At 30.5% G+C, this 18,930-nt stretch overlaps 1 protein-coding gene across 1 annotated transcript in view; it reads right to left on the bottom strand.

Moving 5' to 3' along the window:
• Window positions 1-18,930, bottom strand: part of S6k (Ribosomal protein S6 kinase) — a 96,570-nt gene that overhangs the window by 12,160 nt on the left and 65,480 nt on the right. Inside the window, exons 7-9 of the mRNA XM_075364589.1 lie at window positions 18,299-18,389; window positions 14,261-14,377; window positions 2,458-2,589 (exon numbers count right to left, since the gene is read on the bottom strand). Coding sequence (XP_075220704.1) covers window positions 2,458-2,589; window positions 14,261-14,377; window positions 18,299-18,389 — 340 coding nt within the window. The remainder of the gene's footprint in view (window positions 1-2,457; window positions 2,590-14,260; window positions 14,378-18,298; window positions 18,390-18,930) is intronic.

The raw sequence follows: 18,930 nt of genomic DNA, 5'->3' as shown, positions 1-18,930 counted from the left end.
GTAAACACATCATTGTGAACTGTGTTTTGTTATAGGGCATTGCATTGGAAATTTAAATTAGAAGCTAAGATCTGTAGTATTTCAGGAAACAATATGACAATATTATCAAATGTCTTGCTTAAGGCTGTGCATTTATTATATAATATTAAAGTTAATATACAAACAACCGCTTACCAACAATTGAATTCGAAGCGTTCAAGCGCTTTTGGAATTAAATTCCATCTTCAGGAACTCTCATATTCGTCCTATTTGTAATAGTAATTAAAACTTTACATGCAAATTATAAAAAAAATTGTGGTATTTGCTTAAAACATAAGAGTTTATTGTCATATGTTACGAAATTATGTCAACATAAACTTCCTGTCAATTTGGTGGTCTCAACTGTTCCAGAAATGCCACTGAATTACATTCAGTAGTGCACTACTGAAGTACTGTGCACTTGTGAAGTGCACAATTACATTCTTCTCAAAATGTGACCTTCTATTAAAAACATACGTCTACTGGTTGCTTAAATGTTGAACAATATCTTAGTAATTTTAAAGAAATTATTATTATCAAATTCCAGCAGACTAGAAGAATAAATATATTCTATTTATTGAATGTACATTGCAATATTGTATATTGCATATTTATGTATATGTTTTTCTTTCTTTTTAAAGAAAGAAAAAAATATTACGATAAAATATTAAATTAATATATGATACTTTATTTATTATTTATTGTAATTTTCCTCCAGATTTTTTTGGTCAGTCGTTTATTTTAAAACTTAATTTTACGTATGGAGCAAACAGCAAATATTTTTTAAATCAGTATAATATTAGTTAAATAGAAAAAAAATAATTATAGATTGGTAATTTTCAATAATAATGAATAAAGATAACTACTAATAAATTATATTTACAGAAGGAATATTAAGTATAATATATAATGTAGTTTTGACTGTCCATGAAGCACTGCATTCACTCACTCTTTTAATGATAAACATTGTGCTTTTATATAATCATTCACATGACACTCACTCATAATCCAGATTAATCAGTCTAAGACTGAAAATATTAATTCTACAAACTTGAAGAAGATACTTCTATAAAAAAAATTGTTCTCTGTTGAATTTAAACCAAAACTGAATTATTTCATATTAAATACTATGGCAGCTTCAATAATTGTAATATTTAAATAAAATTAATGAAAATGTGGGGACTGATGAACTCATAAAAATTTTTCTCTACCTGTATTTATTAGATAGATGCTTAAAGTTGACAATTCCCAAAACAATGTGACTTTTTCTACTTTTTTTAAAATAAGAATGATAAATCAATTTAATATGAAACAACTGCATATTCTATAAATGTTTTAATTTTTAATAATTATAGGACGGCTGTCCAGAAAGTAACTTACAGTTTTTGGTAAAAAACAGGCAAAAAAACAGCTGTTGAAAAAAATGTATTACATACAATTTGAAAATACATCCTTAACTACTTTTCTGCATAGTTGCCAAACAAATTAAGACACTTGTCATATCTGTGGATGATGAGTTTTTGTATCCCATAAAAAAATTCTGCTGCCTAATTTTTCAGCCACTCAGTGACACCTTCCTGGAGCTTTGGATTGAATTTCAGTTTTTTATGATCTTGCAACACTCTTCTACATTTATTTTAACACTATGCTCCATAAATTCAACAAAAATTAGCCCTTTTCTGCCCCAGAAAACTGTAGCTATTATTTTTCTTATGTTGTGTTTTTTCAACATTTTTGCAGTTTCTTTGGTGTCTGTCTGTGTGTGTGTGTGTGTGTGTGTGTGTGTGCGTGCGCGGACCAGATAATTGTTTTGTACAAGACCCAATTTTCTCACCTGCCACTATCTGGTCAAGTAGACCTTGAAAAATGTCAAAGCAGGCACCATAATCTGCAATTTGTGTTGTTCTGAAAGAAGTTTTGGATGCATCGAGTACAAAATTTATCGTAACCCAACTTTTTCTTCACAACTTCATGCAAAAAACTACATGAAGTCTTTGGCATAGTTTTTGCCAAAACAAATCTAATAACTGATCCACTTCACAACTGGCAGGGAATAGTGGCACACATTTTAAACACTTATAAGAAATCAACAAGGTGTGTCACAGTCCTTCACATAGGGCAGCTCTATGTGTGCTGAGTCAGGCTAGCAATGACCATCAAGATGGCGGCGCTACCCCCACTCCTTCATGAACAACAGCGAAACGTAAGTTACTTTCTGGATAGTCCTATATATATAAATGAAAAATATAATTTCAACATAAAAAGCTTACAATGCAAATTCTATTAAAGTGCATTCACACAATTAGCAACTTATCTTTTAAAATAAAATAAAGAAATAAGCAAAAAATTCAAATAAAATAAATCTGATTAATAATTATAATTTAATTATACTTGTAAATTTTTTAAATCAAATCTTGCACGTATTTATTATAGACCTACCAAAGATGGTTTAAATGGTGGATCTAATTGACGACCAAGTACTTCAGGCCATTTTATTGTCTTAAAGAACGGATGAAATCTAATACAACTTCCATTATTAGGTCCTGATCCTAGTCTTTGGTTAACTTGCCTCTGTAAATATATACAAAAATTACCTAATTAAACTAATCAGATAATAAAAATATATGAACAGACTTAACTTTTAATCATAAATTAAGCTGCATTAATTCAAATACCTACAAACTTGACATTACATGAGTAGCCTTCCATTAATCTATGACAGGCAATTTTATTTTATCAAGCGGTAGGCAAAAATTAAGATAATACATAAGGCATTTTTAAAAAACATAATTGTAAAATTAAAATTGAACAACGTAAAACAATTGTAACAAGAATATTAAATTTGAAATTGAACACAAAATAAAAATTTAATGGCCAACATTTTCTGACTTACCTTCTCCTGTTCTCTATCTGTGTTCCTAATAAAATGATTACTTTTTTTTAACATATATTTCATTTCAACTTATTGATAAAAATGCCAATTAATAAACAACCATTCTTCTCAAAGCATTGGAAGCACTTTCACATTTGTACAGATTATCCTTATGAAAATATAATAATCAAGAAATTATATAAAATAATAAGAGCTTGTTATGCATTAGTCTATTATTTTAAAATTAGTTTAACAAACTCAACGTGTCATGGCATAGGACTACAACAATGTAATTCTTATTGATCTAGCTGATCAATTGCATATATATAGGATGAAGCAAAAATGGACAAAAAAAAATTATTCATTTATTAGAATTACTGATCCCAAGAATGAGAATAATATGTCATACCTGGGGCCTCTGGTGTTTTGGATTCAGGTTGTTCAAGAGCTGAACTGGGATATGTAGTCGGATTAACCCCTTACCAGTTTTTGATGAGATATCGTTATTACCTTGATAAAAATTGCCCTTGATGAAATAACTTGTCATCCACTTTTTTGCTGAAAAAGTGCCTCTGATGAAATAATTTGTCATTATGAATTGACCTGTTTTATTCTGTTTTTTGATGAGTTACTGCAATGTGTGTGAATCTAATTCCATTTTTACTTTAATTTAGTGGTGAAGCACTAGTAGCAAATCACTTTTCTATTCTACATGTCTTGTTTCATATCCTTCTGAACACTGTTACCATGAATTTGTTTTGATAGTTCCTTAAGTTGCGTATATGTTAGTTTTATTATTTCTTTGTGTTATTTATTGTTTTATTTTATAGTTTTTATAATTTTACTATTATTTTCATAAATTTCAATCATAAATATTTTTATTTCCAACTGTTTGTGTCTGTGGATGTGACCGTATGTAAATAATAAATAACAGAGTTGTTTATTATAACTAAGCTTTAGTAGTTTTTTTTGTTAGCAATCTTTGTGTTATTAGAATTACTTACTACTCTTTTACAATATTATTGATATGACAATTAGGTAATGTAAGTAATTTTATTAGTACGAAATGGCCTGTTCATCGTGTGTAAATGATAGTGACATAATTGAACTTTTAAATATTATTTTTTTCATTGCACGATAAGAAAAGAACAAAAATAGGTCTTTAAATTACTTTTTTGTCATATTTCATTGCATATATCAAAAATATATAAAAAAGGACAAAATAACAAAGGTTTAGTGAAAAAAGGACACAATAATATGATTTTCTGATAAAATAAAGAACCATTAATGGGTTAACTAGCTGCACATAAATGTGAATGATGGGATGTAACAGCCACTTCATAAGTGACATTACATGACAGAAGCATACAGAATGTGTTAGTAGAGGCAAGAAGAGTGGATGAGGTACATCTGTTCCATTTTCAAAGCTCCACTATGTTTAACACCATAATTTGAAGTGTACTACACCTGGTTGATATGCCAAAGTAAAAATAATAAATTATTTGTTTTATTTATAAATTTCCAATTTAATATATTTAAAAAAAAATGTTTTTATCTGAACTGTCTTTTGATGCCACTGAACAAAAAGTTGAACAATGTTTTAGTTCAGGTATGATATCAAGTGTACTAATTTTTTATTACGCTAATGGTTATCTTATAGCCATTTATTCTTATTCAAAAAAGACAATTACTAAAAAACATATTGATCTAAGTTAGTCTCTCAAAATTATTCAACTAGTGAACATTAAACATATTTAAACGAACTATGTAAACATAAAATAACTTAATTTAATTTGTGTTAATGTAATTTAAATAACTATAAACATACTAATAAATGTTAATATAAATAATTAATATATACAAATTATAAATAAATAATTATGTTCAATGAAAATATTGTATAATTTTCGACATAAGTTATGAATTAACAATAAACATCTGAGTAAATTCCTCGGATGTATTACTTTATTGATCTGTCTCCATCTTCAGGTCAACAGACGGATTGGATTTTTCAGCTACCTGCAGGATATGAACAATTAATTAATTAGGAAGTGAACATATACCAAACTTAGAGCTGGCGATGTGGCGGCCAGGGTCAATGTTATTGCAGGTGTAACGGAGACCCTTCCGTTATCCACATGCCCCCTGCGATGGCAAGCATGTAGCAATGGTGCCCATGTATGTCGGTGCATGGGAGCTCTGAAAGTTTCGGTGAGTAGGAGCCTGGAGTCAGTGCAGAGATTGCGCATCCGCTCTCTGCCAGGACATATGCCGGTTCCACCGGAGTACCGGATTGGACCTCCAAGGTTAGTAGCCCTGGAGTGGGGGTGTACCCCGGCGGCTAGCCTTGCTACAGAAGGGATAAAAGTTCATGAATATTGAACAAACTAACGTGGCAGAGGGTGAACGTAAACACCCTCGTTTAGAAACCTCTGGTTCGCCACAAGCGAAGAGGAAAAAGAGCAAGGAGTGAGATAAAATCAAGAGAGATGCTGACAAAATCAGTAGGGAATTGAGAAAGTCGTTGTTTGGAAACATTGCTCCCAAACCAAGATTTTTAATTATTACAAAGGAGAATGGAAACTTTCAAAAAGTTAGTCCATTTTTAATCGCAAGAGAAATTACTAATTGTGCTGGTGGTCCTGTCAAGGAAATTCGTAAAACTTTTAATGGATTGCATGTCGAAACCATCAACGACATGCAAAGCCAGAAAGTTCACACGTTGAAGAAGATCGGTGAATTTGCGGTTTCTGTCCAACCGCATAGCACACTTAACTCATCCAGAGGAGTTGTTGTTTGTCGCGATCTTCTTAATTGTACAGAAGAAGAAATTGTACAAGAAATGTCGAGTCAGGGAGTGACTCAGTGTCGCAGACTAACCATGCGAAGAAATGGTGAGATTCTTCCTTCGGCCTCGCATGTTTTGACATTCAATAGGCTGAATCTTCCTGAAAAGGTACGAGCTGGCATCCATCGGCTTGATATACGAGCTTTCATTCCGCAGCCGATGAGATGTTTTAAGTGTCAACGATTCAGACACACAACAACTAGATGTGAAGCGCAGGAAATATGTATATGTGGAGAGAAAATACATGAGGGTGACCCATGTAAAGACCCTCCAATCTGCGTTAACTGTAAAGGTCATCACAACTGTCGTTCAAGGAACTGCCCTACATATAAATTAGAAACAGCCATTCAGGAAGTTAAAACGCTTCAGAAGGTCAGTTATCCTGAAGCGAAGAAAATTGTTAATCAGTATACACCACGACCATCGACTTCTTATGCAGAAGCAGCAGCTGCCCCTTCCACATCTAAAATTAATGTGAAGCAGTTGCTTAACACGATGGCACGAAGTCTTGTGACAATGATTGAAAGAATCATTGATTCAAAGATTGAGTCGACTCATCAGAGAAAACAAAGTAAAGATGAGACGGCTCATCCCTGGACTGACGCCGTTGACATGAGAGACGCACCAGCGCCGTTTAAAAAACCAGCCAAATCTGTGATTGTAAAGCTACCAACTAGCGTAAAAATTAAAAATCTTGACTTATCTGACAAAGAGAAACAGATCACTCCGTCGACTAGTCACAAACCTAAAGAAATTATGACAAGAAAATCCGAGTCTACTGAAATGGAGGTGCAAGTTATTATTGAAAATGCACCAGACGCAGATGATATAAAAACTGCAACAATGGAGCCTCCAAAAGCTCAAAGAACAACTTCAGCGAGAGCATCTGTTTCAGCTGGACCCAGCACTGCAATAGAGATAGAATCCAGCTCATCAGCTGCCGAAAGTGCATCGCTTGCTAGTTTAGATTCAATTGCAACGATGCTTACAGCACCAATGAAGCTTTCATCACCTGATGTAAGCTGACGAACGTCATTGGCATCAGAAAGAGAAGACGATGCCATGTCCGAGGCCTCAGACACTCTTTCATCAGAAGTTGAGGCCGTTCGCAGGATGGAAAAATGGTGCAAGAAAGGATGGTCGAAAGGAAAGCCTCGGAAGTAAATTTCTGGATTATGAAGTTATAGAAGAATGTTAAAATTTTCAACATTTTTTGATTCATGAAAATGTGAAATATTGAACCTTTTTTTATTTTTTATTTTTTTGAAGTGGGATGGGGCTAATGACCAAAGTAGTCGATGCCCCTAAAAACCTAAAAAAAAAAAAAACATAATCTACATTCAATAGACAAATATCTAACCTCTACAAACAATGTCTCTATATTAATATATCTGGCATCCTTAAGTATCCATTATAGCTGATAAATATAACATGAAGCAAGATTCGAACAGTTAAATAGAAATTATAATTATTATCAGTTTTATAGAAATTTAATTATTCAATTTTTACCAAAAACTTTAATGAAAATAAATAGGAAGGCATACCAATTTTATATAACTCTTTTTTTCCTGAAAATGCATCTTTTCTGTTGAAAGAATTAATATCTTTATCTAAAATTTCTATTAATTTTATTGGTACATTTCAGAAGTTTTTGGAAATTTTAAAAATAAAATTGAAAAACTAGTTTTGTCTGATCTATTTTTTGAGTTTGAATAAAAATGAGTCACACTAAACGATATTCCTCAATTTGAAATTTTTGTAACTCACACAAAAATCATACAATATATAGAAATGTTAACAAAGAATTCAGAAAAATTTATATTTTATAGATCAGTGTACATAGAGATTTGGAGATTTTTCCACTAACATTTTGATGAAATAAATAATTTAAAAAAAAGTATAGCAAATTTTTTATAAAAATCCCCTTTTTTTGTCTGAAAAAAAATTTTCTTTATTAGATTTTTACAAACTTTAATGAAATACCTTTAGAAACCTACAGTATTTAAAAAAAAAATTAAACTGTTGAAACTGTACAAATGTATATGATGTAATTAAATATTTGCAAATACAATTTCCAAAGGAGTCGATTCATTTGAAGTGTTTAAAAAAAAAACTGAAACTTACTCACTTGTTTCCTACATGTCTCAGGACCTTAAAACTATTTTATTTTTTTTTTAATTTTTTATTTAAGCAGTTTACCTGTGATGGTCATTTTTGTTACAATGCACACACCTATTTTTGTAATTGTAAGGGACAGAAAAAAATCATAACTATTAAACTATTGCTCCTGGAAGGATAAAACAAAAAGCAATTTAATCATATTTTCTCAAGGTAAAAGATTGGTCCAGTGATTTATTTACCTATCTCTGTTCTTTCTGTGAGAAAATTACCAATAATGTTGAACATGAAAAACGGTGAAATTTCACTTTTGGTAATTTTTTTTCAAGAGGCAGGGATGGTATACACTATTTCAGTTATTTTTCTATGTGTAGGTACATGTTAATAGTTTTACCATAAATAATATTAATGATGATATACTTACCCCTAAATTTTTATAACTTTTTTTTTTGAATTCAAATTTTGGTAAACAACTCTGATGGGACTGGTGATAAAAATCTCAAATTTGCACAACTTGCAGTGCTTTTGGCAATTAAAAATGTTTCTTGTGTATTGTACTAATATAAAAGTTATAACCACTCAAAAATCATGAAAAACTTGTTAAAAGCAATACTATTTTGATTCACTAAATAACTGCTCCAAAGGGGTTTCTTGTCTTCTTTGCACTTTACGTTTTTTATATTTAACCCCAATGTTGTCGAAGTTGACGTTTCAATATTTCTAAAATAGTTTTTTTTTAAATTTAAATAATAGGTTGTAATTTAATGATAACTTAACCAATACCAGTAACCTAATACAATTTTGATTAAAAAATGCTTTAAAACTTACCCAAACTGAGATTTCAATAAGTAGCCTACATCTTTTTTAAAGAATTCATTTTTTATTTTTTATTGGTTTAATTTTGTGAACACTATTGAAGAAAAAATAAATTGTAGCAAAATATTAATTATTCTTCAATGAAATAGCCTGTTTTTATAGCATTGAAAGTTTATTATTTAGTGTGGTTAACCAACAATTGTGATATCTCTTCTGATAACTCTCTTGAAATTGTGTGAGAACAACCCGTCACTGTAGTTAGTTCAAGTGATGTCAACTTTCTCAGGACTTTGCAGATCGGTACTCACACTTCATCTTGTTGAGACTTTCGAAATGACGTACATGGTCCAGGTGGGTGAAAAAAGTGAATCTGCACATCATTTTGAGGCTAATATCAACCACTTCAATCCACCACTGATCATCATACACACAAGCAATAGTCTTTTTCCTTAAGTGAAAATGGTACAATACTTGACACAGAATGGTCTTCATTGTTCTTGGAGTCTGAAGTAAAGTAACATCCTACAATGCCTACACAGGAACATACTTGTGGTAGCTTCTAGAACCAACAAGTCTTTCACAGCAGTCAAAACGGATGTTTAGAGTTTATGAAATCTTAGCTATCTCACCTGATTTAATAAAAAAACACTTGATGTTTTTCAGCTTGTAATTATAAAATGAATACATTTCATCAACGTTTAGTATCTGACTGAATAATGGCCTTTGCCACCTCTTGTTTTGTTGTTCCTCCGACACCATTACATGTGTTTTTCCCATGGGATGATTCAATGAAATGCCATTCGGCCTTAAGGTCGAAGTCTTTTTTGTGACTGCACAAATTAGCAACATTTTTTTAATTTTTTTACTGACTTGAAGAACCATCAGTAAATTAGATAAATTTTTTAATGTTCTGATGTACTTCCTTGATATGGCCTGCTAAAAATTTTTGAAAGCAATAAAATGTTCCTGTATTATGCTTCAAGTGATCACTCAAAATACAGACACTTTTGTGTTGTAATACATCATTTTCCTTAAAACAGAATACAAAAGAGTGAACTGTGGCTTGGCTGTTAACCCAATGGATGCTTGTGTCTCATCTTGAACAAGAAATGAAAAGTTTTCTGCAAAGTTTGCCAACACCAAACATTCTTCTTCACCTAATTCTGATTTTTTGTTCTTGAAAAACTGAGCTTGAGATTTTGACACGAAATGGTGAGTTTTCAGCGTTTCCAATTTTTCCACTAATGATTCGAAAAACTCATCTTTAGTCTGAAGAACAGTAATCATCAACTCTGCCCTATCAGCTGTTACCCACTGTTAGAGGGTAACGTCAGATACATTATTGTATCTGGCAACATATCATACTCTTTGGAAAAGTTGAGCATGTAAAACACTGCCTGCTTACCTGGACATTTGGTGGACACATTCATCACGCAGCTATAGTTATCCTTGTCACAAACAAAGATATTTACTAAGTCGTTACAATCAACATTAAGATTGGGACCATAAATCATGAGTTTGATGTTCTGGTGGTGGGGACAGACACAAACTGTACAACTCCAGGATGCACCAGCTGAGATACACTATTTTGGATGAAGTTCACATAACTTTGATCTTCCAATTTTTTCCTCAGGGTTTTAACTTTTAAAGGAGACATACAATTCATTTAAGTTCATCAGAACAAGGAACTTTTGCTTATGCACTTTGACACCATCAACATGCATGATAACACAATCATTTTTACCACAACACAGCCTGCTATTATTGTCATCTTCATAAAATAACACAACTTTTTTAATTGTGTCATTACTAATTCCTGTTTTATACCTTTTACCTAACTCTGGTAGAATGCCTTGCTCATTAAATAATTCTTTAGTAAGTCTAAGCAAACGCTCAGACACATTGAACTCTTTATTATTTTTATTCTAAAATAATATCAAGATTAGGGAAGTAAACTGATAATTTTAACCTTATCTTCTTTAGAAGCAAGAACACATTTTTCTTTTAGTTTTAAAATAAGATCATCATATTCATGTGAAGAAGATTGAGCTGGATTTTCATTTTCGGGAACTTTTGAGTCAAAACATAATTCACGACTTTTAAAAAATTTTTCAGATACCTTATTTAGTTTAAATTTTAATGCTAATGACCTTAGATCTGAGCTTAATTTTTTTCAATTTTATTGGAGGTGATACACTCAAAATGCTACAAGCAGCATTCAATTGTTCAATATTGTGATGTGGGGCAATGTACTGCTTGGTCTTTGCATTCATATAGTTCTTTGTTCTGATGAGAAAAAATACTTTTGAAACAGTTAAGACAAAGAGACTTTCCAGGAACTAAATTTAAATTTAGAAAAATGTGTTCTTTAAGAGCTTGTTCTAATGTTATTTGTCTTAAGTTTTTCTTAACTGTTTTTTTATGACTTCTCAAAGGGTCACAACAGAACTGTCCGTACAGATGACTGAATGACAAAAATGCTTTTTCATGATATTTACAAACACTAGTGACATCTGAATTAACATGTAAAAAATAAGTTGTTGGTTTTCATAATTTAATTCACAAATTTTTATGAGTTCTTTTGGCACTGTACCATACACTGCTTTACGACACTCTTCATTCATATAAATTCCTATGGAACATTGTTCTTCCATTGTTTTATGTGAAATTACTTGAAAATAGTATAAAAATTTAACTGATTTTAAAATTTGCAAATATAATATTATTAGGTAAAACTTATTTATTTAATAAACACTTCCAAACACATTCTTTAATCCACTCCTCTTTCGCTTTCCTATTTATAGTATTTCTTAATTGTCAATAGTTCCTTTTACTTTCTTCATCACTAGCATTCTTATATTTTCTACGTTCATCCATTAGCTGCAATATATTGTCTGAAATCCAAGGTTTTCTACCAGTTCTCTTTGTTCCGCTTCTGCTGATTTACGAATTTCCTTTTTAACATTTTCCCATTCTTCTTCTACATTTTCTACCTTATTTTTTTTTTACTCAGACCTCTTGTGATATCCTCACTCTTCCTCAAGTTTCTCTAAATTCCACCGATTCATCTGACACCTTTTCTTCGGGTTTTTAAAGCTCTATCTAAATTATGGTCGCTATCAATGTGTGCTCCAGGATAAGCTTTGCAGTCGAAAAGCTGATTTCTAAATTTTTGTTCAACCATGATATAATCTAATACATTTGATTCCTTGCATTATCACCTGACTTTTTCCATGTGTATATTCTTCTATTATGACTTTTAAACTGGATGTTGGCAATTACTAAATTATACTTGTGCAAAACTCAATGAGTCGGTCTCCTCTTTCATTCCTTTTGCACAGCCCATATTCACTCACAATATTTCCTTCCTTGCCTTTTCCAATACTTGCATTCCAATCTCCAACTATTATTAAATTTTCATCCCCTTTTATGTGTTTAATTGCTTTATACACACACTACCACATCATCACCATCATGGGCCCTTGTAGGTAATAGACATAAACAATTGTTGTTGGTTTAGGTTTTGATTTTACCCTTATTACAATGACTATCGCTATGCATTTTCAAATACTCTACTCTCTTCCCTATCTTCTTGTTCATTATGAAACCTACTCCTATCTGCCATTATTTGAAGCTGAGTTAATTATTCTAAAATCACCTGATCAAAGGTCATTTTCTTTTCCCCACCGAACCTCGATAATTCCTACTACACCTACATTTATCTTATCCATTTCCCTCTTTAAATTTTCTAACCTACCAACCTTTTTTATACTTCTAACATTCCACGCTCCGATTCATAGAATGTTATTTTATAATTTTCTGGTGACCCCTTCCTTAGTAGTCCCCACCCAGAGATTCGAACAGGAAGTTCGAACAAGTTTATCTTCGGAATATTTTTTCAAGGAAGGCGCTTCCATCTTTGTTATATGTACAAGAGCTACAGTTTCTTGGAAAAAAAAGCAGCTGTAGTTTCCATTGCTTTCAGTTGCGCAGTACTCAGAGGATTGAGTGATGTTGATATGGCCGTTTAAGTCGTCCTGATCTACACCCTCAACAACTACTGAAAAAGCTGCTGCCCTCTTTCAGGAATCATTTCTTAGTTTGGCTCTCAACAGATACCTCTCCAATAGGGTTGCACCTTCGGCCCAACTACTCTGTATCACTGAGCATTCAAGCCCTCTCACTACTGGCAAGGTCTCATGATTCACAGAGGGAGCTGACTACTATAGAGAGCCACAAAAGATTTCTTTTTTTCCTTTTTAATAATATCATGTTTTTCATAAGTTAATATTAATTTTATTTTTCCACATACTAATACATTTTAACAAATTAAACTTACAATATTTATTATTCATTTCAATAGACAACTGGGAAATATAAAATCCTCTGTTATCAGTTATTTTTCTACTATTAAAATAGATAACTGGGCTGCATGACTATGTTCAATCAGCATGATGCATTGTCTTTAAACTAAAATATTTTGAAACAAAATTAATAATTTTCTTTAATAAAAAAAAAAGAAAAGATAATCAACTGCCACCTTGAAGGGTTATTCAATTAAAAAAACAGATGATACATTTCATATCACCCTTTTATAAATACAAATTATCTTTTTATTAAAAAAGAAAGTAATCTAAAAAATAGCTAAAAAGATTATTTTTTCGAACCCATACTATTTTAAAATAATCACAACCTTTAACGACAAAAATAAAATATTTTACGTAATAAAACATTTTATAAAACAAATTAAGTTGCGCATCCATGTGGACTTAATAAATTTAATAATTAAAACACTTAACTAAGTACTAAGCAGCAATCGGTGCTTAATTCTTATAACTACAAATATTAAAAGCTAATTTTTCATCTTAATGCTTAAACTAAGTGTAAAGCTCTGTGTTTAATTTAAACTTTAAAAAAAAATAGCCACCTCTATTTTTTTTATCAATCTATCCATTTTAAATCTTAAACTTGTTCTTTATCTATTTTCAATAATATAAGATCATACTTTAATTTTTTTTCTTCAAAATTTAACTTCTTTTTAATAAAATTTATTTTCACCGAGTTAATAATTCATAAGTGTTTTTTTTTAATATTCTATATCAGCATAACAACATCTTTTTAATTAAAAATTTTACCTTGAACCCCGTCATTAATATTCTAATAATATTTTTCATAATAATTGTAAAATTATTTATATATATATATATATTTGAATTTATCCATTTATATATAATTCTTATCCTTTTATTAATATAAAAAGTATATTATTTTATTAATATAAAAATAATAATATTAATAATAATAATATTAAATTTAAATTTAAAAAAAAAATAGCCACCTCTATTTTTTTTATCAATCTATCCATTTTAAATCTTAAACTTGTTCTTTATCTATTTTCAATAATATAAGATCATACTTTAATTTTTTTTCTTCAAAATTTAACTTCTTTTTAATAAAATTTATTTTCACCGAGTTAATAATTCATAAGTGTTTATAAGCATAAATAATAAGCATAATAAGCATAAATAATAATAATATAAAAATATAAAATAAATATTATTTTATTAATATAAAAAATATTACAAAACCTTTAATAGTTTCCTGATGAGTTCTCTGGCATCTGGTGTTAGATACGGTGGTAAAAGTAGTTTACCTCTAAGTATTTTTTCAATTGTTTTTTTCCTATTTTCAGCAGTAAATGGTGGCTGTAACATAAACAAGTTTTATATATATATAGATGTATATATGTGTATAAAAGATGTAACACACAGGATGTTTCTAATAAAAGCTAAAGTATTTTTCTCTTTTGATTTATGAAATTCTGAATATCTTTATTTCAGCTGATAGTATGATTATAATTATGTACAAAAAATAATAATACTGGAAAATGGTCACCTAGGCCATTTTTATGTAGCCACTCTTTTGTCAAAATCTTCAATTACATTATAATTTGGTTAAATCTTACAAATTAATTGTTGAATCACATATATAAGCTCATAGATAGCATGTTGATTCTAGTCAAGCATCTTTTCATGTAGCCCCAATGAAAATAATCCACTGGGTATCAATTGGATGATCTTAGAGACTGTTTCATGAAAGAATTATAAGAAATCTAAGTGCACTAAAATGGTTAAAAGATAGGCCTCAACAATCAGGAAAAATGTAATAAAAATAAAAATTATATGTAAGAATATTGGTAAATTATTCATTCTTCTATTTTGAGCCTTATTATTATTTATATTATTAATTTCAATAATTAATCTAGACATACTAAAAAATTTTAATTTTAGTCCTAGCATACAAGTTGATCTAGTTCTTTCAGATATTTTTTTGGCACAGAAATTTTTAACTTATATGCCACAATTTACAGTGTTTACACTTAAAAAAAAAACCACATCTACTAATTATAAATGTTAAAAAACTATTATTTTATTAATAAATAATATATATAAGTTAAAAGAGGTTTAAAATCTAAAATAGAAACACCTTTAACATCAAAATTATTATGTTAGAGAGTTAAGAAGAAACAATTATAAAAGAACAATGTGCAGAAAGAATGAAGAAGTACTTGGGAAAAAAATGAATTTAAAACTCTACATTTTAGAATAATTATGTTTATCAGTGGAATTGGTTGCACAAGCACATCTTGAGGCTGAGAAGAAAAATTCATAGTATTATTTCTATGTATGGATAGGCCAGCACACATGGATGTCTAACTTATTTTTGGTTTATGGAAATTCAAAATCTAATTGGCTCTAAGTAATGTTATACAACATAGAACTATTCTTTAATTTAAAAGAAACAACTTTTAATTGGAGTACATAATATTTATTAGAACATTACCACTGAACATGTCAAGGATTGATAATCCTTCAAATGCATACCTGTAACCAGCCGCACAGCTTTTTACAAAGCGCTTTCTTGTTCTCTTCTACACTTAATTTTATGATTCTATTACCATGTAATTATCAGAAATTCTTCATTTTATTAAGCATTCTTTATCTGTATTATATAATTCCTTGATCTAACTGTTGAGAAATTTCCATGCTAACATAATACATGGTCTAAGATGAAGAGCCTCATAAGTGAGATCATGATACAAAGTAACAGAAAAAAAGGTCAGGTGAAGTTAAAAGTTAATTCCTGTTTTAAAAATCTATTTTCCATGAAAGGAAAATGGAAACTGGAAACCTAGCACAATCACAATTTTTTTTTTTAATAATAATTTAGTGGGCAGACCAAAATTATCCATGCTGAAGTTTAAAAAAAATCTAGAATCTGTTGACCACTAAGTATTGATCCAAGAGCTTGAAGAGAGGTAAATGATTCTACAGAAATAAAAAAGGAGAAAATGTTCTATAGAACAAGTACAGGAGATAATTTAATTTTAGATCACATGTACACAAGTTATGTACAGAAGAATATTATGTTCATCAAAAAAAAAAAAAAAAATACATATACAGGTGGGGCAGGAAGTCCCTTTACACTAGTAATGAAATTATAAAGATAGGTGCAGTTTACCTTCTATGGATCTAAAACATCTGTTATATGTTCCATTATGTTCAAAGCACAGCTATATGCACTTCCATGTCCATTTGTTCATCCGCAACAGCATATCAATCAGGGGTGATAATTTCAAATGCTAACTGAACAGCAACTTGGAGTTACTCGTTGTTGACGTACCTGCATTTTCAGATCTCTTCTTTTACAAAATCCCAGAGTGCAATGTCAGGTGTGGTGAGTACAGGGCTTCTTGCTGGCCAAAGCAACGGAGCCGATAACTCTTCTGACCCACGTCTAATATAACGATTCAAAAAAATTTCACTGAGGTGTCTGTGGACATTCAAGTAAAATGAGCTGGAGCACCATCTCACTGAAACATAATGTCGGTAATTCCTTTTGCTGTTAATTCTGAAAGTAACCACTCGTCAATCAGTCTCAGATAATTGTGCCATCGAAAAAATAAGGACCAAGGAGATGTTCAGCTGTCATCCCAGCCCAAATCATAACATGAGGCGAATGGTGTTCTATTTCCTCAAAAAAGTGAGGATTGTCTTTTGCCTAGAAAAAGAGATTTCGGTTATGAGAGATTTGATAAATCGCACACTTGTCTGAGAACATGACATCTTTTTATAGTTTGCTCTCAGAAAGCATTCAAGCAATAACTGACATGCATAAACACATTGATCAAGATCATTGTCACTCAATTCATTAACTGTGAGTGGACGAAAACGTTTAACTACATCAAATTTTGGAAGTCCTTCTCCATATGGTCTCACATTGTCAATCTTGGGATCCCTAACTCTGCAGAATGTTTGCACATTGATTTCATCAGTGATCATTGAATCGATGCCTCCACAGCAGCACATCTCTCAGTTTGAGGGCTTGACCTTCAGCTGCGTGGTGCATCAAGAACACTCCCTATTGCAAAAGCCTTCTTCTCCCATAGTGATGATTTCCCAAAATGCACAAAGAAGTCATTCATAATGTTCTCCAATGTTTATCAGTGTGTGGACATTTGTGGATCCACATACAAACTAACAAATGCTCTTGTATCACTACAGTTCCGCAGTTGACTATGACTAAGGGCAACCTACCATGAATGAATACGCCAGACGATCCCCACCAAGGCTTATCCTCCCCACTTTCTCTAGCAGGAGTGAAAACTGACAGCAGTAGAGCCCAATTAAACTGGATTTATTACAACGTAAAGGAACTTTCTGCCCACATACTGTAAATAAATACATAATCATCACGTACTTTAAATTACTACTGGAAAAAAAATTACGTCACATACTACTAACATTTTCCCTGAAACTGTACAATTACTTTTTCTGTCTATATTGGAAGATAACATTTTTCCTAAAATACTTGTGCTAATTCATAAGCTCTTATTTTTTGCTGTTCCAATCATAATAGATTTCTTATGGATGGTTAGTTGTGAAAGTCCAGACCGAAATTCAATTCTGTTTTCATTTGAAATAAATAATTATACGCTTGATTTTAAACCTTTTCTTAAGATTTCATGGCATAAGTAACTGTATTGTTTCTCTGCTATTAGTATGATAATTATTTTTCCATCATAAATTAAAGATGTAGTAAACTTTATTATAAAAAATAAAGAAATTATTAAATATAATATCTACAAACATCTTTAAAAACCTCATTACTACAAAACACAATACTTAATTTTTTGCTGAAGCTGTAGATGTGCACATTTCAAGTAACTTTAAAGTTAACATGAAGTCTGAAAATGGGAAATTCAACTGATTTCAGCTAGTTTCAAAGAGAATATAATTAAAAAAAACAAAAAAACAACTATTATTCAGCCATTAGCAGTAAATCAGACTTAAAATTTAATACTGTATATAAGTATATCATTATCAAAAGGTATTATTACACTCTACTAGAAACCAGACCAAAGTATCATCTACTAATAAAACAAAACCAAAAAAAAAATAGGTAAATGAAGTAAATTATTAATGAGTACAAGGAACAAAAATGGTCTCAGAATAGATTGTGATACACCATGAACTGTTTTCCTAATATTAAAATCAGGAAAATTTGCATAAAACTCAAGTACAAGTTAATTTAACCAATGATGATAAAAAAATTTTATTACTTACAGCACCAGTTAGCATATCATACATAAGTGCTCCAAGTGACCACCAATCAACAGCTTTACCATGACCACTTCTTGTCAATATTTCTGGAGCCCTACAACAAAATACAATAAAGAAACATAAGTTAATCATGCAATCATCTTAATCATAGCCATTATTTTATACGCATAATGAGAAAATGTTACTTTCTATTCACACAATCAGTTTACAGTTAATATTTAAAAAAAAATTATACTTAAAAGTTACATTAAAAATGTTTTAGAATGTATCTTTTCAATTAAATACATAACATTTTTCAAAAATAAACTGTAAAAAAAAGCAATTCATCATAATACCACTGACAGGAATTATTCAACTACTAACTCTACTGTACAGATTCAATAACAATCATTATTTTACAAACGTTCATCAACAACTAGTTTTTACATTACATTATGACTAACTTTCATACAACTGATAAATGCACAGTTGCATGTAATATGGGAACAAAATATAGTAAAGGTACTGGTGCATGCTGCCATCTTGTATAATTGCACTTCGGTTCCCTACAACTCAAGAAATTAAAAATGTAACTCTTAACAATTAACTTCTTTTTGATATTGTTCAGGGAGCTCAAACACATCAGAATGTAAACA

The sequence above is a fragment of the Lycorma delicatula genome, chromosome 4 (genome assembly GCF_047948215.1).
Source record: "Lycorma delicatula isolate Av1 chromosome 4, ASM4794821v1, whole genome shotgun sequence".
Taxonomy (NCBI): domain Eukaryota; kingdom Metazoa; phylum Arthropoda; class Insecta; order Hemiptera; family Fulgoridae; genus Lycorma; species Lycorma delicatula.
Note: the sequence above shows the minus strand (reverse complement) of the source record. Positions and strands in the feature narration are given on the sequence as shown.